The following is a 25,722-nucleotide window of genomic DNA, read 5'->3' on the forward strand; positions in this document are numbered from 1 at the left end:
CACACAGGTATATACTATATACAGGTTAGATGACACACAGATATATACTATATACAGGAGAGATAACACACAGGTATATACTATATAGAGGAGGAGATGACATACAGGTACATACTATATACAGGAGGAGATGACATACAGGTATATACTAAATACAGGAGGAGATGACACACAGGTATATACTATATACAGGAGCAGATTACCTACAGGTATATACTATATACAGGAGGAGATGACATACAGGTATATGCTATATATAGAAGATGACATACAGGTATATACTATATACATGAGGAGATGACACACAGATATATACTATATACAGCGGAGATGACACACAGGTATATACTCTATACAGGAGGAGATGACATACAGGTATATACTATATATAGGAGGAGATGACATACAGGTATATACTATATATAAGAGGAGATGACATACAGGTATATACTATATATAGGAGGAGATGACATACAGGTATATACTATATACAGGTGAGATGAGACACAGCAGGTATATACTATATACAGGGGAGATGACATACAGGTATATACTATATACAGGAGATGACATACAGGTGTATACTATATATAAGGGAGATGACAAACATGTATATACTGAGGTGAAAATGAGAGGTGTGAGGTGAAAATGAAAAGGTGTGAGTGCAGAATGAGAGGAGTGAGGGAAAATAGTGTAATGATCGGAAAATGACAGATGTGAGGTCGAAATAACAAGTGTTAGGGGGGAATGAGAGGAGTGAGGGAGAAAATGAGAGGTGTGAGGGAGAAAATGAGAGATGTGAGAGGGAAAATGAGAGGCATGATGGGAAAATAAGAGAAGTGACGTGCTATAACTAACCATAGATATTTACTATGCCCAGGCAACACCGGGCTCTTCAGCTAGTTATGTTATAAAATGTTACTTGTACTGATGAGCTTCCCCTATTCTGGTTCACCCTTCAAGGTTTTTTGCATTTCTATAAATCTTTTGACTACCTTTCTTTTTCTTTGATACTTTGTTACCATGAAAGGCAGATTTTAATGGACTCAGAAAGAGAACAGGAAAGGTCCAATGACTGTATGTTCTAAATGACAGAAATGTCAAAGAAGGAAGGGAGATTTTGTTAACCTTCGTCCGGCTGAGTCGGTAAAATTGTAACTATTCCATTTTAAAATTGCAATAACTTTTTTTTTCGAAAAGCTGTAGAGGGCTGAAATTTCGTGACATCTCTGCAGTTTTGGTCCAGAATATATTGGCCAAATTTCAATAAAATATATATGAAGGTACAATTGAACCTCTGCAGCCTGTTAACGTTGTAAAATTATGCAGCCTGACGAAGGTTAAATGAAATTCTCACTGCACAATCGGTAACAAACCCAAAAAGAAGGAAGAATTGGAAGCATTTAAAGAGGCCAGTATGGATAAACACTACTTCATTATTTAATTAAAGTATATTAAATTGAAAGAGGTGAGCATATCTAAAGAAGAATATAATGTTGTTTTCAGGGAATGCAGGGCAAGGTTTAGAAGAGCTAAATGCATTAATGAAGTGAGTCTTGCAAGGGAGACCAAAAGCAGTAAAAAGGATTTGGGGGGGTTATCAAAAGAAAAGTCAAAGATGCTATAGGATTTTTACAGGATTAAAAGGGTAAAGTGGTCAAAAATGATGTTGACAAGGCCAAACTTTTAAATTCCTATTTTGCATCTGTGTTCTATAAGAGAGCAAATGTAACATCAACTGATCTTTATTATGCCATGGAAGGAATAAAATAATCCACACTATCTATAAACAGAGAGATGGTGATGAAACACTTAGTTAATTTAAATAATTTAACAATATATCTCCTGGTCCAGATGAATCACATCCTAAAGTACTGAAAGGGATAGCAGAGGAAATTTTAGAACCACTAGCCAGAATATTTGAAAAATCCTGGAGAACGAGAGAAATCCCAGAAGATTGGAGAAAGGCAAATATTGTCCCTATCTTCAAAAAATGAAAAAAGATGGAGCCAAGACATTACATGCCAGTGAGCCTTACTTTTATACTAGGGAAGATCTTTGAACAAATTGTTAAACAGCATGTATGTAAGTACTTTGATAAGAATGAAGTAATTCACCAGAGCCAGCATGGGCTTGTAGCAAACAAGTTATGCCAGACTAAACTAATCTCCTTCTATGATGGAGTAATTGACTTAGTGGATCAGGGAAATATGATAGATATAGTATATTTTGACTTCAGCAAAGCATTTAATAAAGTATCTCATGCTACCCTTATAAAAAAAAAAAAGACCAAGTATGGGATTGACAAGGCTAGGTGGATTCATAACTGGCTCAGTGATCGTTCTCAAAGAGTGGTAATAAATGGTTGCACATCCAATTGGAAAAGTGTTTCAAGTGGGGTAAAGCAAGGCCCTGTCCTGGTCCCAATGTTGTTCAACATTTTTGTAAATGATCTTGATAAAGGAACTGAAGGCAAACTAATCGAATTTGCAGAAGATGCCAAGCTAGGAGGGATAGCTAACACTAGAGAAGACAAAGAAAGAGTTCAGAAGGATTTAAATAAGCTTGAACAATGGGTAGCGACTAATATTATGGCATTTAACTTTAACTTGCATTAAGAAATGCAAGATTTTACATCTGGATATGAAAAACAAAAATTACATTTACAGAATGGACAAATAGAACTAAGCATCAGCATGTGTGAAAAAGACTTGGGTATACTAATAGAGTCAACAGTGTAATGCAGCAGCAAAAAAATAAACAGTCATAGGATGTATGAAGAAAAGCATAGAATCTAGATCACATGCAGTAATTACCCCCCTCTTCTCCTCCTTGATCAGGCTTGATTTTAAAAAGACATTGAAAAACTGGAGCAAGTTCAGAGAAGAGCTACCAGTATGGTGAGTGGAATGCAAAGTATGTCCTACGAGGAATGATTAAAGGATCTGGGTATGCTTAGTTTGCAAAAAAGAAGGCTAAGGCTGGTTTCACACTTGCGTTTGGCTGGTCTGCGTATGGCTGCGTACATCCTCCCTTAAGCTCCACCTACTTCCGCATGCATCCTGCATCATCCTGCATACCTATCTTTAACATTGGGTATGCAGGGACATGCGTTGTATGCAGATGCGTCCGCATGCGGCGTTTTGACATGCCTGCCGACAGCACGGGAATGCAACTTTAACCTCAACACATCTTTCTCTTGACCTCTGAATTCTGGCTCAAAGGACAGTTGTTAACTATAAGAAGAGGATATTTGCCTATGCAATTTAATACATACAAGAGATCCAGAGAACCAGAGCATCTTTGCAGAACCACAGCCAGGAACACTCTACAGAATAGCTGCCAGATCATGGCTCCATCACGAGAGACACAGATTTGACATTCTGCAGGATGCCAGCTTAGTGGACCAAGGCCCAGGCTGAAAGAATACAGATCTGCTCCACTGACCATCACTGAACCATGGATATGTTTGGTGTAGTCAAGATTTGGACCCACCAGTAATCTGAGCCCCATGGATACATTTGTGAAAGCGAGGAATGGGACCCACTAGTCACCTGGCTCTATGGATATGTTCGAAGAAGCCAGGTTGTCACCCTCCGATCACCTGGCCTTGAACCTCAATGTACTGTCAGCTTCCTAAGCTTGTCGTTATCTACTCTCTATACTTGCCAAAGATGAGGTAGTTGGCCCTGGAAGCTCTAAAGATACAGCTGCTCTTATCCTGGCGAGTCAGCAGAAGTGTGATGCTCTGTAATTTTGCACCATCTTGGGGGATTTGCTGGGACTGTTCTATGTGTTATTTTCCTGCTTTGTGGTTCAATTAAGGATTTCCACACTGTTTTACCCTCACCCTGTGTTGTCTGAGCAGTATTACTCCAACAGTAAAAAGAGAGCTGGCGTTTGATGAGATGATCTATGCTGTTTCGGTCGGTGGATTACTGCACCCGTTGACTCCTGGGTCTTCGCATTGATCAATAAGTAGAACAGGCTGCCATAGTGGTGATGAGTTCTCCTTCAATGGAAGTCTTCAAACAGAGACTGGACAGGCATCTGTCTGAGATTGTTTAATGAATCCTGCTCTGCATTGATCAGGGAGTTGGACAGTATGAGGTCCCTTCCAACTCTAAGATTCTATGTTTCTATGTCATCACCCTCTATCATGCTATTTTACCTGTTTTTATTTTTGTTTCAATAAAAATATTTTTTTAAGTAAAGCACAGTCAATTCTTCTGTAGATTTTGTATTTGAATGCTGTAGTTGTAAATCATCACAGTTATAATGGACTTTCCTCATTATGGTGTCATCCTTTGCCTATTGTCCCCTGAGGAGTCTTTCCAGCATATAAAATGTACATGCTAGGAGAGTTTTCAAGTACTCCTTAATCAAACTTTACCTGTTCTAATTTTTCATTATGCTTACATCAGGAATGTTTCTATATTCATTAAATTGGTAATCTGTTTAGCCTTCTATGTTGCCTTTGGAAATTTGTACAATAAACTATTCCAATATCATGTACATAAGAAACTGTTCAGCTAGACTCTGTCAGCTTATTTGTTTATTAATGTTAAATGATTTATTCCATGAGTTTTTTAAATTGTTTAACAGACACATAAAATAAATAAAACATTTCATTTCCATCGCAGGTATAAGCCATAGACCTAGTGTGTGCCCTTGGCCGGAATTTAAAGTTCTTAATTTTTACTGTACTCAACATTACTATAGCAATTCAGTTCCTCCTGGGTAAAAAGCCCATTGAATAACCTTTTCAGAGGTTAGCAGCCAAAAGAATTTTGATGTGCATAACTGCACTTGCAGACATACTCTGTATGAAACCTTTAACTTTTATTCTTTAATAACATATTTTTTTGTCAAAGGTTATGGGAAATTTTATATAAGTATGTTGAGTTGTATGTTAATTGACAACCTGTGCTATGGATGTTCATGGTTCAGTACACATTTATTGAATTACTTGATATTAAGACAGCCTGATCAGATCAAGTCTAAAAAAAAGAAACACTGTTTCATGATGATTTGAAATACATATTTTTATATGATAAATTATTTCTTTTAGAATTGTCATATTTATCATAAGACATTTTTCTAAAAAAAATACTAAAAAATAAAATATATATTAAAATATATGTACAGAATATTAACGGTTGTTCTTAAAGTCAATGATGTTCAAGCATCTCGAAATACAGTTTGGCGCTCTCTCCATGATGTGGTACTGTCATTCCACAGGAGTCAGGTCAAAAAAGAGCAGATTTCACTATTTTTATTGCTAGATGGCAAGTGAAAATGTTTTTTAAATTGTAATTTAGAGTGGCAAACATAACCATTTAGTATGGTGTACTGTTTTGTACTTGGAGAGTATTTGTGGCATTATTATTTTTTTGGAAATCACTTATGTAGTAGTATACTATAAAATGTACTAGAGATGAGCAGATCTGTCAAAATTCAAAATCCACCTGATAGTGGAAAATTTGATTTGTAGAGCCATTATTCTCTATTATTTGTCCCTTATTATGCTCTGGAGACCCCAGAGCATAATACTATATATGTAAAATGTAAAAAAAAGTGAAATACTCATCTTATCGCTCATCTCACTGGACCCTACACTCACTTCTCACCATCCCCTTACTGGTCCTCGTTGTCTCTTCTTATCCACCCACAAGCATTGAAATCTTTGGCCTCTTCATGCTAAACTGGGAGCTTCAGCAATAAAGATGCCCAGGATAGCCCTCATCAGAGCCAAGATCCTGGGATTTAGGGCTCATGGCAACAGGAGGAAGATATTATGAGGAAAAGATGGGGAACAGCGAGGGGCCCAGGGGCAAATGAAGGTGATGGGTAAAACAAATATCAGTATTTTATTTCCAACATTTAGATCGCCCTCCATAGCTTGGCAAAATGTAGCCCAGCCAGTAGACATTTCTCTAAATCCATGTAGTTGTGAATTACAATAAATCCACAATTGGGATTTTTTTGAAAAATTTATGTAGGATTTAATTTTACTCTCATCTATATTTGGTACCTACTAATTAATTAATGTAGGTCTATAAGCAAATATTTAATAAGGTTATTGTAATAAGTGTGAGTATTTGGAAAATGAGCAGGATAATACTGTTATATGCTGTAAACAATTTTTTTCCCAGTTTCATTTTGTAAAGAATTTTAAGTGGAATATTGTACTTTTTCTTTATTAAAGTAGGAATGATTTTGTGTGGTGACCCACATCATGTATTTTACACAGGAAAAGTTATTAAACATTTAAATCTCACCCTCATTAGGGACTTATGTACATGAGGAGTCTTGTGCACAGTGTGCTAGGTGTCGAGTTCCTGCCTCTGCACAGGGGAAATCTCGAACCATCTCTGCTGCGGTCTCCCATTCTTCTCCAGCCGCAGTGGAGACGTCGTTCCCAGCGTCTTGCTCAGTCTCACTCTGTGCATAGGATTACTGCTGCTTTGCCTGCTTCTGCCATTGAAGCCAGTGTTGGGCAGTGGCGAGCAGACGCTTTTGGGATCTAAGTCCTGCTTTTTCCCTTCTGAGCATGCCCAGGGTGAGATCTCCCATTGGAGATCAAGGGTCACATGCTCAGATGCTGCAGCGGTTCCCATTGGTCCTTTATTGGAAGGTCCTGAACGTGCTGCAGCTATATAAGCTGCGCATGACCGCACGGCCATGCGCTAGTGTATATTTGTAAACGTGTGTGTGTTGTGAGTGTAAGTCGTTTAATCCCCTCCCTATTGGATGACTTCGCGGAAGGTGGGTGATTGCTATCTAGCGCCTGACTTAGCTACCAGCACGTTACACACCATACAGCGTCTATTGCTGTGACCGCCAGTGCGGCGCCGTGCGCTTTCACAGCGCTTTCCTGACCCAAGCCTGGGTGGTTAGTGGCATCCGCCAGTGCGGCACCACATGCACTCTCGTGCATCTGTTATTATTACTTTGGTTACGCTGACACCCCCTTAGCGGTGTCGAGCTCAAGTAGTTTAGTCAGACTCAGATCCCAAGTCTTAGGACTGAGCTTGGTGACTCCTTGCTTGCGCTCTTGTGTGCGGTACCACGGCCCTGTGACTTAACAGAGTTCGCTTCCTTCACACAGGGTGAAGTTAACCCGTGTGTGTATTCACATTGTACCACCATATAGTCCGTCATTACTTGGCAGCAGGTTCCATCTCTGCACGGTGGACCCCGGGCTGCGAACGCACCTTAATCTATCTTATTATTTGGTGCGTTCCGCTAGCCCTAACATTGTGTCTATTAAAAGCCACACAAAATCCATGTGATTACTTGCAATTATGCCTTTATATGGCTCTGCAAGTCAAATTCATATGGAATTAGACTTATAAAATATTCTAGTGTGCCTTTACATAATCTTAGAGGTGTCAGAGGTGTACATACAGTTGTGGTTAACAATATTGGCACCCTTAATTGTTTGTTATAAAAAGAAAAAAAATATCTTCAATATTTTCAAAATTAATTGAATATGTGCCAACTTTGTATCATTATAACATTTTATAGCCAGGAATTAAAAAATAAATAAATTGAGAAACCTAGTATTTGTCGTGGACAGTATTGAAGATATGCTTTCCAACCTTTCACTTTAATGACAGCTGCCAAAGGTGTTTGGAGCATCTGCACAAGGAAAGACTTGAAGCAATGGGATGAAACTGAATTTGAGGAGACACAGACTAGAAATTTGAAAAAATGTTTTGACAGTTGGGGTGATCAATGAGTGGAACAGGCTGCCACAAGAGGTTGTGAGTTCTCATTCAATGGAAGTCTTCAAACAGAGGCTGGACAGACACCTGTCTGAGATGATTTAGTGAATCCTGCTTTGAGCAGGGGGTTGGACCAGATGACCCAGGAGGTCCCTTCAAACTCTAACATTCTATGATTCTACACTTGCCTATTAGTAGCTTCTTCTGTTCTTCCACAGCAATTATCTTAAGCTCTTGAATGCTTACCGAGTTTCATATTAACATATATTAGCTCTCTCAAAAGATTTACTTTTGGATTGAGGTCAACAGAGTCAGTTATTTTCCATCTAAACCATTCTTGCATTCTTTTGTATGTAGTGCTTTGGATGGGTATCCTGCATTTTGTTTAAGTAAAACCTAGTTTTCTTACAGGTGCAAATTAGCCAATGTAATTGTTCTTTTAACACATTTAAGACCTTCAGTCCCACATGCATTCAGGGACAGCATTCAGCCCCACAAGATATAGATCCACCACCATATTTTACTGTAGGTATGGTTTACTTTTTCTTAAAAGCCTTATTTAGTCATTCTATATACATAATGCTAGTATGCATTTTTAATTTAACCGTTTCATAAAACATTTTTCTTGAAAAATTTAATTAAAGTGCCCTAATGGATCCACAAAATACATGTGCAAAGTAAACAATTACCAATACTCAGTCAACACTTTTTGCAAACATGGGAGCTAGTCTTAATCTCATCTTAATCTCATCATCTATATCACGTAATTTGGGTCTATTAATGCATTTGTTTTACAACCCAGATTTCCTCTCTGTTTCAAGTGCAGACACATTTCTAATCTGAGATAGATCCCCTGGGGTTAGATTGAGACATGTTCTCATGCGATTGGGCTTTTTTCCTTCCTTTACAAAACTTGGTAGTTCTTATCCAAATAGGCATCTATCCTGTCTGGCATATTCCAGCTTAGGTTATTTATAAATTCTCACATACTATATCTCGGACTAGTATAATTGATCTCTGATGAAGCTTATGTGAAACGCAAGTTGGAGCAAAAGGTGGCAGCAACATCTCCATCATGAACCTTGGACAGTAATTTATTTTCATTTATAGTATTTTTAATGATCCACATTTGTGGCTTTGATGCCTATCATTGACTTTTGGTAATTATAATTCCTATCTTTATATGCTTATATGCTTATCCTTTGTGCACTTGCACTTTATAAATGAATTTATTTACTCAATATATTGCTGATACATGACCATATATGGTTCATGGTGTTTATATGTCTCCGCCTCCTATTTTTTAATATTGTGTGTGTTTTTTAATTATTGTTTTGCTGATGTTTCCTGTTATGATACGGTGGTTTAGGAGCAACATGGAGCGAGCTCTGAAGGAAGTGGTAACTGTACTGACCGCAGTCCCTAAGCTCAACACAACACTAGAAGTAGCCGTGGGATGCTCTTAACTCTCCCTAGGCACCTCGTCACCGCCTAAGAACTAACTACCCCTAAAGATAGAAGCAGGAAAACTATCTTGCCTCAGAAAAAATCCCCAAAGGATAGATTAGCCCCCCACAAATAATGACTGTGAGTGGAGAGGGAAAAGACATACACAGATATATATTAATAATAATTTATATAATAAGAATAATTTTTATTTATATAGCGCCAACATATTCCGCAGCGCTTTACAAATTATAGAGGGGACTTGTACAGACAATAGACATTACAGCATAACAGAAATACAGTTCAAAACAGATACCAGGAGGAATGAGGGCCCTGCTCGCCAGCTTACAAACTATGAGGAAAAGGGGAGACAAGATGATAACAACCAGGATGAGCACAGGAGGCCAGTCTAGCTTGATAGATAGGACAGGATGGAATACTGTGCGGTCAGTAAAAAACCCTACAAAAATCCACGCAGAGTTTACTAAAAATCTCCACACCTGACTAAAGGTGTGGAGGGTAAATCTGCTTCCTAGAGCTTCCAGCAAGACAGAATTAATTCATACTGATAACGCTGGACAAACATAGAAAGCACAGAACGGATAAGTCCACAATCTGTGAACAGAAAAGAGCAAGCAAGAACTTAGCTTAGCTGAACTGGTCAGGATAACAGGGAAATCCAAAGAGATGTGAATCCAACCATTCACAAGTGGCACTGGCTGAAGAAAGAGCCAGGCAAAAATAGCCAAGCCGAAAAGACGATCAGTGAAAGCAGCTGATGACAGCTAACTCCAAGGAGCAGCCATACCACTTGAAACCACAGGAGGGAGCCCAAGAGCAGAACTCACAAAAGTGCCACTTACAACCACCGGAGGGAGCCCAAGAGCGGAATTCACAACAGTACCCCCCCCTTGAGGAGGGGTCACCGAACCCTCACCAGAGCCCCCAGGCCGATCAGGACGAGCCAAGTGAAAAGCACGAACCAAATCGGTGGCATGGACATCGGAGGCAACAACCCAAGAATTATCCTCCTGGCCATAACCCTTCCACTTGACAAGATACTGAAGCCTCCGCCTCGAAAAACGAGAATCCAAAATCTTCTCAACCTCATATTCCAACTCTCCCTCAACCAACACCGGGGCAGGAGGGTCAACCGAGGGAACAACGGGCACCACATATCTCCGCAACAAAGATCTATGGAAAACATTATGAATGGCAAAAGAGGCTGGAAGAGCCAAATGAAAAGACACCGGATTAATAATTTCAGAAATTTTATAAGGACCAATAAACCGAGGCTTAAACTTAGGGGACGAAACCTTCATAGGAACATGACGAGAAGACAACCAAACCAAATCCCCCACACGAAGCCGGGGACCAACACACCGACGGCGGTTAGCAAAACGTTGAGCCCTTTCCTGAGACAACGTCAAATTGTCCACCACATGAGTCCAAATCTGCTGCAGCCTGTCCACCACAGAATCAACACCAGGACAATCAGAAGGCTCAACCTGCCCAGAAGAAAAGCGAGGATGAAAACCAAAATTACAAAAGAAAGGTGAAACCAAAGTAGCCGAACTAGCCCGATTATTAAGGGCAAACTCGGCCAACGGCAAGAAAGACACCCAATCATCCTGATCAGCAGACACAAAACATCTCAAATAGGTCTCCAAGGTCTGATTAGTTCGCTCAGTTTGGCCATTAGTCTGAGGATGAAACGCCGAAGAAAAAGACAAATCAATGCCCATCCTAGCACAAAAGGCCCGCCAAAATCTAGAGACAAACTGAGAACCTCTGTCAGACACAATATTCTCCGGAATGCCATGCAAACGAGCCACATGCTGAAAAAACAATGGAACCAGATCTGAGGAGGAAGGCAACTTAGGCAAAGGTACCAGATGGACCATTTTAGAGAACCGGTCACAAACAACCCAGATAACAGACATCTTCTGGGAAACAGGAAGATCCGAAATAAAATCCATGGAAATATGCGTCCAGGGCCTCTCAGGGACCGGCAAAGTCAAAAGCAACCCACTAGCGCGGGAACAGCAAGGCTTGGCTCGGGCGCAAGTCCCACAGGACTGCACAAAGGCACGAACATCGCGCGACAAGGAAGGCCACCAAAAGGACCTAGCAACCAAATCTCTGGTACCAAAAATCCCAGGATGACCAGCCAACACTGAACAATGAACCTCAGAAATCACCTTACTTGTCCATCTATCAGGAACAAACAGCTTCCCCACAGGACAGCGGTCAGGCCTATCAGCCTGAAATTCCTGAAGTACCCGCCACAAATCAGGGGAGATGGCAGAAAGAATCACCTCTTCCTTAAGAATGCCAACCGGCTCAAGGACTCCAGGAGAATCAGGCAAAAAACTCCTAGAGAGAGCATCAGCCTTAACATTCTTAGATCCCGGAAGATACGAGACCACAAAATCAAAACGGGAGAAAAACAGGGACCATCGAGCCTGTCTAGGATTCAGCCACTTGGCCGACTCGAGGTAAATCAGATTCTTATGATCGGTCAGGACCACAGCGCGGTGATTAGCTCCCTCAAGCCAATGTCGCCACTCCTCAAACGCCCACTTCATAGCCAACAACTCCCGATTGCCGACATCATAATTGCGTTCCACAGGCGAAAACTTTCTGGAAAAAAAAGCACACGGTTTCATCAAAGAACCATCAGATTCCCTCTGAGTCAAAACGGCCCCTGCCCCAATCTCAGAAGCGTCGACCTCAACCTGAAAAGGAAGAGAAACATCCGGCTGACGCAACACAGGGGCAAAAGTAAATCGGCGTTTAAGCTCCTGAAAGGCCTCAACAGCCGCAGAGGACCAATTCGTCACATCAGCGCCTCTCTTCGTCAAATCAGTAAGGGGCTTAACCACACTGGAAAAGTTGGCAATGAAACGGCGATAGAAATTAGCAAAGCCCAAAAATTTTTGAAGGCCCTTCACAGATGTGGGTTGAATCCAGTCATGAATAGCTTGGACCTTAACAGGATCCATTTCTATAGACGAGGGAGAAAAAATAAAACCCAAAAAAGAGACCTTCTGAACTCCGAATAGGCACTTAGACCCCTTCACAAACAAAGCATTATCACGAAGGATCTGGAACACCATCCTGACCTGCTTCACATGAGACTCCCAATCATCGGAAAAAATCAAAATATCATCCAAATATACGACCATGAATTTATCAAGATAATTGCGGAAAATATGCATGAAACACAGATGGAGCATTGGAGAGCCCAAATGGCCTCACAAGGTATTCAAAATGGCCTTCGGGCGTATTAAATGCAGTTTTCCATTCGTCACCCTGTTTAATACGAACAAGATTATATGCCCCTCGGAGGTCAATCTTAGTAAACCAACTAGCCCCCTTAATCTGAGCAAACAAATCAGTAAGCAAAGGCAAGGGGTATTGGAATTTGACCGTAATCTTATTAAGAAGACGATAATCAATACAGGGTCTCAAGGAGCCATCCTTCTTTGCAACAAAAAAGAAACCCGCTCCCAATGGTGACAAAGAGGGCCGAATATGTCCCTTCTCCAAAGACTCCTTAACATAACTCCGCATGGCGGCATGCTCTGGCACAGACAGATTGAAAAGTCGGCCCTTAGGGAACTTGCAACCAGGAATCAAGTTAATAGCACAATCACAGTCCCTGTGTGGTGGAAGGGAACTGGACTTGGGCTCATCAAATACATCCTGGAAATCCGACAAAAATTTAGGGACCTCAGAAGAGGGGGAAGAGGAAATTGACATCAAAGGAACGTCACTATGTACCCCTTATAATAGATGAAATGTGGATTACATCCACGCTGCTGCGGCAAATAATAGATATGCATATGCATATCTCTGTGTGGAAACTTCCTGAAGAAGAAGCCATGAGCTTCGAAATGTGTTGAATAAACCACCCGAACATCTTACAAGTATATCTGGATCTATTATTTGCCGCAGCAGCGCGGATGTAATCCACATTTCATCTATTATAAGGGGTACATAGTGACGTTCCTTTGATGTCAATTTCCTCTTCCCCCTCTTCTGAGGTCCCTAAATTTTTGTCGGATTTCCAGGATGTATTTGATGAGCCCAAGTCCAGTTCCCTTCCACCGCACAGGGACTGTGATTGTGCTATGCATATGCATATCTCTGTGTGGAAACTTCCTGAAGAAGAAGCCATGAGCTTCGAAACGCGTTGAATAAACCACCCGAACATCTTACAAGTATATCTGGATCTATTATTTGTCGCAGCAGCGCGGATGTAATCCACATTTCATCTATTATAACGGTTCTGAGAGGTCGCAGCGCCGACCTGTGGATCTGCAGCAGCTGACAAACTACACGCTTGTACTGTGTACCACCAGGTGAGCAGTTCTCTCACAATTGATCAGAAACAATCCTGGGGATAAGACCCTATTTGCGCTTTTTTTGTCTCCTATCTTTCAATACTTATGTACCCGTTGACAACCCCAACTAGTCACAGACATAGTTTTCCAATCCAGCAACGGATTATGTTCCTGTAACCATGGAAAACCCAGTACAACAACATCATGCAGGTTATGCAACACCAGAAAAGGCAATCTTCCTGATGTGCTGGAGCCATGAACATAGTCATCTGCGTCCAGTACTGAGGTTTATCCTTGGCCAAGGGTGTAGCATCAATACCCCTCAAAGGAATAGGGCTCTGCAAAGGCTGCAAGGAAAAACCACAGCGCCTGGCGAATTCCAAGTCCATTAAGTTCAGGGCAGCGCCTGAATCCACAAATGCCATGACAGAAAAGGACGACAATGAGCAAATCAGGGTCACAGATAAGAGAAATTTAGGCTGTATAGTACTAATGGTAACAGACCTAGCGACTCTCTTAGTACGCTTAGGGCAATCAGAGATAACATGAGCAGAATCACCACAGTAAAAACACAGCCTATTCTGACGTCTGAATTCCTGCTGTTCTGTTCTAGTCAAAATCCTATCCCATTGCATAGGTTCAGGACTCTGCTCAGAGGACACTGCCATATGGTGCACAGCTCTGCGCTCGCGCAGACGCCGATCAATCTGAATGGCTAGAGACATAGATTCGCTCAAACCGGCAGGCGTAGGAAAGCCCACCATAACATCTTTAAGGGCTTCAGAAAGACCTTTTCTGAAAATAGCAGCCAAAGCCTCCTCATTCCATTTAGTGAGCACAGACCACTTTCTAAATTTCTGGCAGTAAAGTTCTGCCGCCTCCTGACCTTGACACAAGGCCAACAGGGTTTTATCTGCATGATCCACAGAATTAGGTTCGTCATACAATAATCCGAGCGCTTGAAAAAATGCGTCTACATTCAATAATGCCGGATCCCCTGTTTCAAGAGAAAAAGCCCAGTCTTGAGGGTCACCACTCAGCAAGGATATGATGATTTTAACTTGCTGAATGGGATCACCAGAAGAACGGGGTTTCAAAGCAAAAAACAATTTGCAGTTATTTTTAAAGTTCAAAAACTTGGATCTGTCCCCAAAAAACAAATCAGGAGTAGGAATTCTAGGCTCTAAAGCCAGAGTCAGGACAACATAATCTTGGATACTCTGTACTCTTGCAGCAAGTTCATCCACACGAGAAAACAAACTCTGAACATCCATGCCAGAGCATATATCCTGAACCACCCAGATATCAAGAGGAAAAAAGAGACAAACCAGAGCACAGAAAAAAAAATGGTTCAGAACTTTCTTTTCCTTCTTTTGAGATGCATTTAATTCATTTTTGGCCACTTGTACGGTTTAGGAGCAACATGGAGCGAGCTCTGAAGGAAGTGGTAACTGTACTGACCGCAGTCCCTAAGCTCAACACAACACTAGAAGTAGCCGTGGAATGCTCCTAACTCTCCCTTGGCACCTCGTCACCGCCTAAGAGCTAACTACCCCTAAAGATAGAAGCAGGAAAACTATCTTTCCTCAGAGAAAATCCCCAAAGGATAGATTAGCCCTCCACAAGTAATGACTGTGAGTGGAGAGGGAAAAGACATACACAGAATGAAACCAGGATGTAGCACAGGAGGCCAGTCTAGCTAGATAGATAGGACAGGATAGAATACTGTGCGGTCAGTATTAAAAACTACAAAAATCCACGCAGAGTTTACTAAAAATCTCCACACCTGACTAAAGGTGTGGAGAGTAAATCTGCTTCCCAGAGCTTCCAGCAAGACAGAATTAATTCATACTGATAACGCTGGACAAACATAGAAAGCACAGAACGGATAAGTCCACAATCTGTGAACAGAAAAGAGCAAGCAAGAACTTAGCTTAGCTGAACTGGTCAGGATAACAGGGAAATCCAAAGAGATGTGAATCCAACCAGGAACCATTTACAAGTGGCACTGGCTGAAGAAAGAGCCAGGCAAAAATAGTCGAGCCGAAAAGACGATCAGTGAAAGCAGCTGATGACAGCTAACTCCAAGGAGCAGCCATACCACTTGAAACCACAGGAGGGAGCCCAAGAGCAGAACTCACAAAAGTGCCACTTACAACCACCGGAGGGAGCCCAAGAGCGGAAATCACAACAGTTTCCTTTACCTTGTTTTGTTATATTGGTTTCCTTAGAATAAAGTTAATAGTGTGTTTATCATTTTTGGGTTATCTATTGAATATTCAAAGTAGCTTTTCTAGTTATATAGAATGAACTCCATTTGAAACCTTAATCACTCAGGTAGGTTCTTATACTGAACTTTTATCTTGTACATACCAAGCAACACAAAGGGACACCAGCAAGCTAGGGCTTGGGAGAAGGAATTGGGTAGTCAAGTTCAGAGGAGGATTTGCAAAAAACATTCATGCTTTCCCACGAATTACCTATTACTTTCAGTGGTCAGGAGAAAAACAACAAGATTCTACCTAGGTGTTAACGTTGTCCCACTATGCTAGATAGGATTTTCCCCTCTGTGTCGGAATTGTGCTGGTGATGCATCCAGGTCTATGTTACATACACACATGGCCAAAATTGTTGGTGCCCCACGTTTAATGACAGAAAAACCCACAATAGTCACAGAAATAATTTAAATCTGACAAAAGTAATAATAACTAAAAAACTAGAAAATGACCAAATGAAAGTCAGACATTGCTTTTCAATCATTGCTTCCACAGAATTAAAAAAAAAACAACAAAAAAACAAATGAAATAGGCCTTTGTGGATTTTTCTGTCATTAAACAAGGGGTACCAACAATTTTGACCACATGTGTATATGCTGGAAATGCCCATTGATTTGTCGGTTAATTAATTTCATTTTCTCACTGTGCAATAGTCTCACTGGTAGCAGAGTCACACCGTTCCCCCCTAAATAGGCATACTTTTCCATTGTTCTGGATTCAATCTCAAAGGCAAAGAATGATATCCTTGCTAGAGAAGAGCAAACTTGTTGGGAAATCTTTCACCAATCTCAAATTCAGCATGAACGTACACCAGGGGTGTCAAACTGCATTCCTCGAGGGTTGCAAACAGGTCATGTTTTCAGGATTTCCTTGCATTGCACAGGTGATAATTTAATCACCTGCAGAGAATGATTCCAGCACCTTGTGCAATGCTAAGGAAATCTTGAAAACACGCATGGTTTGAGGCCCTCGAGGAATGCAGTTTGACACCCCTGACGTACACATTCAGATTCTTGTTCGGTTTCTCAAGCATTTTTACTCAGAGTCAGCAAAATTCAGTTTGGTCAATCACCCTGTTTCCACTAATGCTTTTGCTATTACTTTGGTTAGGATAGTGTTGCTGTAAAACGAGAGGGAGGGATGAGGTGACAAGTTTGATGAGGGGGAATGTCTAGGTCAGAGGAGCTGCGGGGTGTAATTTTTAATTTTTTTATTTAATAACTTAATGAGTGTACATTTCGGCAGCCAATCACGGTGCCGAAACCATTCACATTGTCATGACAAGATCTTTTGTGATTGGTTGCCAAAGTCACATGTCTCTGGCCATATAAAAATTGAGCATACTGTTTTGCTGGCTCCATTGTCTCATTGTAACAGTGCAGAGAAGCCACTCGTAATAGTGCTGCAAATGCACTTGTCAGTTAGCTAGATAGTATCCTGCCTTTTGTGAAGTCGATCTTCCAGCATCTAACTAGAATGTACAAAATCTGTGTTGCAATCTCAGGAGGCCCCATTTGCTATTCCAAATAATTTGTGATAAAACTGGATTTCAGTGACAAAGCAGTAGGGCAGAATTCCACTTAAGAATCATTAGGCCTAATATTGGGGTGCAGCCAGGAGGCCCAATATGCTTTTCCAAATCGTTTGTGATATAACTGTGTTTCAGTGACATATCAAAAGCCAGATTTCCACTAAAAATCATTAGGTCTAATATTGGGGTTAAGACAGGAGGCCCATTTTGCTCAACCAATTTGTTTGTGATGAAACTTTGTTTTAGTGAGAAATCAGAAGGTCAGATTTCTACTTCAATTTTTTAGGTATAATAATGTGGTTCAGGCCCACTATATTAGAAAATGAATAATAATTGTTCATTTAGTGACAGGTGACTGACAGGTGTGGGCCTAAGGTTGTGAAACAGCAGGTTACAAGAGGAGAAGGGTACATACAACATAAATGGAAAAAGCGAGGTCATGGTGAAAGGGGAATAGGATTAGTGTTCGACGTGTACTTGGGTTAGGTGTTAATATTAGTGAAAGTTCAACTGAACAAGCACCGTTTTGTCCTAACCAAAGACCGATAACAACATCTGTTACTGTATGGGCTACGTCACGCCCTTTCTTTGGCAACCGCACAGTGGTACGTCTTGTAGATGAGGGCCAGAAAGAGCATGCTCTCCAGTGGATGGCAAGCACTGCATCAAGTGGCTTCTCCTCCTCTTTATCCACCGTAACATTACACACAGTACAATCCTCACAGCAGCCAGTCCTCGGTCCAGCAGTTGTGGTCACGGAAAAGATGGTTTCCCCCTACACATCCCAAAGCTAAGAGCTTGAACATCACCATCTCCAGTCTGTTGGCCATGGAAATGCTGCCCTTGTATCTGGTGGAAACAGATGGTTTCAGAAAGTTGATGGCCGCTGTGTACTCACTTTCACTGATTGCACCCCACAGGTCATCGACTTGCATCGCTACAGAGGTGTTTTGGCCTTACCGGTTAACCATTTGATTTGCAATGTTCTAACATGGTGAAATTCCACTCTGCAGAGGTTGCAGTGACTGTGGCAGCAGCAACAAGCCCTGGTGCAGAATGTCATTTTGCATATCCTGGGCTAACACAGTATGGACATGGTGCAAATCATGCAAAATCATTTGAGTTAATATTGGGGTGCAGGTATCAGGCCCCATTTCATAATCAACATTGTTTGGGCTACTACAGTGCCGCAGTTAGGACTGAGGGGTCATATTTCCTAATCAAAATCATTTGGGCCAAAATTGTGGTGCAGGCACCAGACCCCACTTCATGATCTAAATCCTTTGGGCTAATATTTGGGTGCAAGACCCAGGCCTCATTTCATAATCAAAATCATTTGGGATAATACTGTGTTGTAGTCAGGACTTAGGAAACGACGTCACATTTACTAATCATAATCATTTAGGTTAATATTGGTGTGCAGGTGTTAGGGGTTGAGTTCCCGCCTCTGCACAGGGGTAATCTCAGGCCATCTCCACTGCGGTCTCCCATTCTTCTCCTGCCACAGTGGAGCCTGCTCAGCGGAAACATCAGTCAAAGCGTCTTGCTCAGTCTGACTCTGTACAAAGAGTTACTGCTGCTTTTCCTGCTTCTGCCATTGAAGCCAATGCTGGGCAGCGGCGAGCAGATGCTTCTAGGACTAAGTCCTGCTTTTCTCATTCTGAGCATGTCCAGAATAAGATCTCTCAGTGGAGATCGAGGGTCACATGTTCAGATACTGCAGCTAAATCCATTGGTCCTTCAGGAAGGTCCTGTAGGTGCTCAGGCTCTGTGGCAGCCTCTCATTGGTCCTTCTAGGAAGGTCATGTATGTGCTTTGCGCCAGTGTGGTCATGTAAGATTGTGTTCATGGACCCAGCTGAAATAAGCCCCTAGAATGCTGGCACCTCCGATGAGGAGATTGTGTTTGTGTGTATTCAGGGACCTGGCTGAAATAAGCCCCTAGAATGCAGGCACCTCCGGCGAGGAGTTTTGTGTGCATGCATGACCACTGACTGCTCTCAGTTGGGTGGTTAGCCTGTGCCTCTGTGAAGTCTAACAGGGTGCAGTGCTTTGCTTTCACGGCTACTCTGTGAAATAACAGAGCTATTTCATACCGCCATATAGGGCCGCTGTTTGCTAGAAGCAGGTTCTCCTGCACGGTGGACCCCGGGCTGCGAATGCATCTATAACAATAAAACATCTATATTTACTCGGTGTTCCGCTAGCCCTAACAGAATACTAGCGCCAGGGTCTGGCTAGTAAATTGCGGACATTCAGCAATCCTTGCGGTATATACCGCAGCTGGAGGGTAGGTTGGCGGCTCTCGAGAGCACAACCTCAGCTGTGGATGTTACCGCAGTTGCTGTACAGGCTGCTAGCGTGGCTGCAGCAACCGTGTCCACTGCCACCCCTGTTCCGACATTATCTCGCCTCCCGCTACCAGAAAAATTTTCTGGAGGTAGTAAATCTTATAGGGGATTCATGAGTCAGTGCTCTATTTAGCTCAAGCTCCTGGCTGCACGTTTTCCCACAGAGCGGGCAAAGGTGGGATTTATTGTGTCTCTCTTGTTGGACAGGGCGCTGGAATGGGCTATGCCGCTGTTAGAGCGTGGCGATCTTATTGTGCAGAGTGTTCCGTTGTTCCTGAGCACTCTGAAACAGGTCTTTTTAGGACCTCGAGTCATCCATGAAATGGCACTCCAACTGCTGGCATTAACTCAGGGTTTCTCCTTGGTCAGCCATTTTTCCGTCCACTTCCATACCCTAGCATCTGAGCTGGAGTGGTCGGATAAAGCCCTTATCCCCATGTTTTGGAGGGGGCTGGCTGACCCCGTGAAGGACGCTCTGGCCACTAGGGAGATTCCTGCCACACTGGAGGAGTTAATAGCTGTCTCCACTCGTATTGACCTCTGTTTTAATGAGTGGAGGTTAGAGCGAGCCCAGTGTAGGCAGAGGTTTCGGCTGGCTCCCACCTTCGCCAAACTTCTGGAATCCCCAATTCTAGTCCCTGAGTCACATGAGTCCATGGAAGTGTCACGAGCGGGATCTAAGTCCCGGACCACTTGTGCACTCAAGGTCTGTCATGTTTGCCAGCAGTCAGGGCATTTTGCCACCAGATGTCACCAGTGGTCAAGGAAATGTCAGAGTCTAGTGGTAGTAGGTGGAGGTACACTAGACATGGCGACGTTTGCCTCCAAATATTCCAGTAAGGAGACAATTACTATAGGTTCATCCTCCCACTCGGTAGAGCTCTGCGTGGATTCTGGGGCAGAGGGCAATTTTATGTCTTCTGCCTTCGCCCAACGTCACGCAATACCCCTGGTAATGCTAGCTCAACCAGTAACTGTACAAGTGGTGAATAGGTCGACATTGCCCTCACAGATAACACACCAGACCATCCCTTTTACTCTGTCCATGTCGCCATCCCATCAGGAGATTATATCTCTGCTCGTCATTCCTGAGGGAATTGATGAGGTCCTGTTGGGGATACCTTGGCTATGGTACCACTCTCCTCATATCGAGTGGTCCTCAGGCAGAATTTTGGGATAGGGTGAATCTTGTGGGGGTAGGTGTCAGAGGGAGTGCATTCAGGTTGCTACTACAGAGGTACCCGCAGATCTATCCCCTCTCTCCAAGAAATATTGGTCCTATGCAGACGTGTTCTCCAAAAAGGCGGCGGAGACCCTTCCGCCCCATCGCCCCTATGACTGTCCGATTGATCTCTTGCCTGTTGCTGAGCCTCCCCGGGGTTGAGTCTATCCGTTATCTGTAACATCAGGCTGCGTGTTGAGTCCACTAAGTTTGCACCTCACTACTTGGGTCCCTTCAAGGTCCTCGAACAGGTTAACCCTGTGGTCTACCATCTAGCCCTTCCTCCACGCCTTGGTATCACCGACACCTTTCATGTGTCCCTCCTTAAGCCCGTATACATGTCCCGGTTTTCTGAGTCATCTGCCTGGACATCGGGTTCGTCTACGGACGATTACGAGGTGAACGCTTTTTTGGGGTGCAAGGTGGTACGTGGCAAAAAATTTTATTTGGTGGACTGGAAGGGTTACAGTCCTGAAGATAGGTCCTGTCAGCCTGCTGAGCACATTCAGACTCCGCAGCTCATTGCCGCCTTCGAGCGTAGCAAGGCCCAAGGAGGGGGGACCTAGGAGGGGGGTAATGTTAGGGGTCGAGTTCCCGCCTCTGTACAGGGGGAATTTCTAGCCATCTCCACTGCGGTCACCCATTCTTCTCCTGCCACAGTGGAGCCTGCTCAGCGGAGACGTCAGTCCCAGCATCTTGCTCAGTCTGACTCTGTACAAAGAGTTACTGCTGCTTTTCCTGCTTCTGCCATTGAAGCCAGTGCTGGGCAGCGGCGAGCAGACGCTTCTAGGACTAAGTCCTGCTTTTATCGTTCTGAGCATGCCCAGAATAAGATCTCTCAGTGGAGATCGAGGGTCACATGTTCAGATACTGCAGCTAAATCCATTGGTCCTTCAGGAAGGTCCTGTAGGTGCTCAGGCTCTGTGGCAGCCACTCATTGGTCCTTCTAGGAAGGTCATGTACTTGCTGCAACTATTTAAAGCTCACATGGCCGCACGGCCATGCGCTAGTATCTTTCTAAGTTATGTGCTTTGCGCCAGTGTGGTCATGTAAGATTGTGTTCAGGGACCCGGCTGAAATAAGCCCCTAGAATGCTGGCACCTCCGGCGAGAAGATTGTGTTTGTGTGTATTCAGGGACCTGGCTGAAATAAGCCCCTAGAATGTTGGCACCTCCGGCGAGGAGTTTTGTGGGCATGCATGACCACTGACTGCTCTCAGTTGGGTGGTTAGCCTGTGCCTCTGTGAAGTCTAACAGGGCGCAGTGCTTTGCTTTCACGGCTACTCTGTGAAATAACAGAGCTATTTCATACCGCCATATAGTGCCGCTGTTTGCTAGCAGCAGGTTCTCCTGCACAGTGGAGCCCAGGCTGCGAACGCATCTATAAAAATAAAACATCTATATTTACTCGGTGTGTTCCGCTAGCCCTAACAGCAGGCATTAGGCCCCATTTCATAATCAAAATCCTTTGGGCTAATACTGTGTTGCAGTTAGGACTGAAGAGGTCATATTTCCTAATCAAAATCGTTTGGGCTAATATTGTCTTGCAGGCACCAGGCCTCAATTCATAATCGAAATCATTTGGCCAAATACTCTGGTGCAGGTACTAGGCCTCATTTTATAACCCAATTGTGCAAAGAATCCCAAAGGGGAAGAAACAAACTCCATGTATAGCATTAATTCGAGGAGAAAGAGGAGTATTGCGGTTAAAAAGATCATTATAAATAAATAATACTAATAATAATAATTTTATTGTTTAAATATATAATACATAATACAAAACAGTAAAGTGCATAGCAGACGGAACAAACCAATGGTGCCAACTAACAGCAAGAGCCAAGTAATATATCACCAGTATAACAGTGGAAGAAGCCCTATATTAAATGCAATATTTAGACCATTTGCCGAATCCAAGAGGCCAAGTGGCAATGTATTTTAAACAAATTAGGACATAGCTTACCATGAATAAAGCACAGCTGTTAGGAGGCACCGGACTGGATAGAGAGGCCCCAACGTGCGTTTCGCGAGTTATTCACCGATTTCTCAAAGGGAGAGCATTTCTAGTCTACAGTAGATTAAAGCCTCTTTTTGCACACATTAAACAGAGAATAAAACTGTCCTTTTTAGCCCAAATTACAGTCATATAAGCACCAACAAGGTGCGGACAGGCAAGTCCAAGTTCTAAATATTTACAGTTTAGTCTGATTTTTGTCATTTAATGGCTTAATCATGTCATGGGCATTGTTTGCAATTTTGTATTTTTTTATCCTGCCAAGTTTTCTTTTTCAGATTTTTGTGTCTTGTGTTTACCTGTATTAAACATATGCATTCATTTATGTCCAAACATGTTTATTAAACATTTAATTTTAAGAGATATTTTTCATAGTGTGCTTTGCTTGTTGTTCACAAATGTACAGTTAGGGCATAATACACTTCTTTAGGTACTGTAATATAGACACATGTAATTCACATCTTGTTTGGAGCCATAACTAGTTTTGAGCGATACCTTCCGATATCCATAAGTATCGGTATCGGATTGTATCGGCCGATATTCAAAACATATCGGATATCGCCGATACCCGATACCAATGCAAGTCAATGGGACAAAAATATCGGAATTAAAATAAACCCTTTTTTTCCATGTAGGTTAATTCTACATGAAGGAAAACAACTAAGAATAATGTAGGATGTATTGGGGGTGGTGGAGGAGACATTAAAGGCATAGAGGTTTAGCCCAAGCTCCTCTATGCAATCCTATAGTGTTTTCCGACAATCTAGCTGTATACGGATGGGAAGCCACTAATAGGATAAATTTGAACAAATGTGCAGCAAGCTGCACTAATTGAAAAACGGACAATGGAACGGTATGAGGCAGTGATGCATCCTGATCTGACTACAACCAGTGGTGTCTGCAGACCAGGCTACAGAGTGAGCTGCTCTCACACCGAAACCTTGCAGACACCTGTGAACAGCACTGCAAGGCAAAAACAAGGTTCTCACACAGCGGTTGCTAAATTAGCCTTGGTAAAGCACAATGAAGCAAATCGCTCTCTCTAAACTGGCCCTCAGCCAGAACACAGCGTCCTGTCCCTAACTGAATTCACAGCAGAGTGAACCCAAAATGGCGGTAGCGACTTTTGCATCATGACATCATTTCAGCAGCCAATCACAGCCATGCCAGTAGTTACATGCCTACCATGTAGAACAGGATGTGCCCACACTTCTAATCATTCCTCATTGGCTGAATTCTGGCTGTTTGAATTATGGGAACTTCCGATTCCGGTATCCGATATACTGAAAGTATCGGAATTCCGATACCGCAAATATCGTCCGATACCCGATATTTGCAGTATCGGAATGCTCAACATTAGCCATAACACAAAATTCAAATGAACTGTTAGGCATGATTTATTGAACATTTGCAAAAAATGGGCTACTAAATGATGTTATTAAGACACACAAACCATTTATATAAAAGTGATAAAGCATTCTTAAACCATTTACAAAAAAAAAACAATATATGAACACAAATTACCTTTGAAACCTCAGTGGTCCAGTGCACCATACTTGATGCTAAAACAACTTGCCCTGGCCAGTGAAGAACCCATTCTTTCCTCGGAGATTTGGTGTATGCTTTAATAGAGTGATTCATTACTTCATGAAGGGAAAGTTTCATTATTCTTTCCACCTACAAAAAATTATTTATAGTAAAACAAAAATGCATACAAAATAAAGAAACATTGAAATGCAAATACAGTTATAAATGTATTGTTCTGCTTGATGAAGAGTAGAGGTCGCTTGTAGGATTAAAGGTTAACTGTTTTCAAGTACATTTTCAGAATAAGGTATCTGTCCTCTAATTGTGGAAAAACAGTATATCATGCGATTATGACTTGTAATTTGCAATCCACTAAGAGCTGGTGGGAGTGTATGAGCTGCTGTGTTTTATCCTATAGACAGCACAGAATAGAGAGGGGAATGCTTGCTCTTCATTAACTTTTTAGATTTCAGAGACAAACACCAACATAGAGGACATAGTACCGCAGAGTTGAACTGTTTTGATCTGAATTAAGCTCTGCTGTGAGGCACTCTCTCCCCTGCAGAATTGACGGTCCTGCAGAAGGGTTTAATCTTCTCTGTCCATCTCCTAAGTGAGACTCACTTTGGTATGTTGAACGAAACCTCCGCTAATAGAGTGTCTCAACCAGGGGGCCCCTCTTTTCTGGAGCTCTCCATTCCTTCTATCAGATTATGTAACCCCAGCGCATTCAACCCACCACACACCAATCATGCTACCTATACCCTGAATAATCTGATAGCTAACGATGTCAAAAAACAGCTCCACCAACAAAACTTAGGTATTTTCCCTACACCAAAATCTTTCTATTAACAAATGACTCAAGTATTCTACATTCTATTTAAGACACACAAGTCACTCACAAATCTACTTGGCTGCCCCATAGTGTCCCCTACCGACTCCATTTTGAAACCTCTGTCAATTTACTTAGAAAAGGTTCTCACCTCACTCACAAAAAATAAACGCTCTTTTCTACTGGATGCAGGTCATTTTCTCCATATCATCTGAGAACTAACAATAATCCCCTGAGAGCCTTTCAGTAACCCACAATGTGAACAGTCCTTACTAGTGTTGAGCATTCCGATACCGCAAGTATCGGGTATCGGCCGATACTTGCGTTATCGGAATTCCGATACCGAGTTCCGATACTTTTGTGGTATCGGGAATCGGTATCGGATCCATATTAATGTGTAAAATAAAGAATTAAAATAAAAAATATTGATATGCTCACCTCTCCGGAGG

At 42.2% G+C, this 25,722-nt stretch overlaps 1 protein-coding gene across 1 annotated transcript in view; it reads right to left on the bottom strand.

Annotated features, from left to right (window-relative positions):
• Positions 1 to 25,722, bottom strand: part of LOC138674484 (dynein axonemal heavy chain 3-like) — a 3,367,401-nt gene that overhangs the window by 2,200,759 nt on the left and 1,140,920 nt on the right. Inside the window, 1 exon segment of the mRNA XM_069762320.1 lies at positions 24,439 to 24,591. Coding sequence (XP_069618421.1) covers positions 24,439 to 24,591 — 153 coding nt within the window.

Source organism: Ranitomeya imitator, chromosome 4 (genome assembly GCF_032444005.1).
Source record: "Ranitomeya imitator isolate aRanImi1 chromosome 4, aRanImi1.pri, whole genome shotgun sequence".
NCBI lineage: Eukaryota > Metazoa > Chordata > Amphibia > Anura > Dendrobatidae > Ranitomeya > Ranitomeya imitator.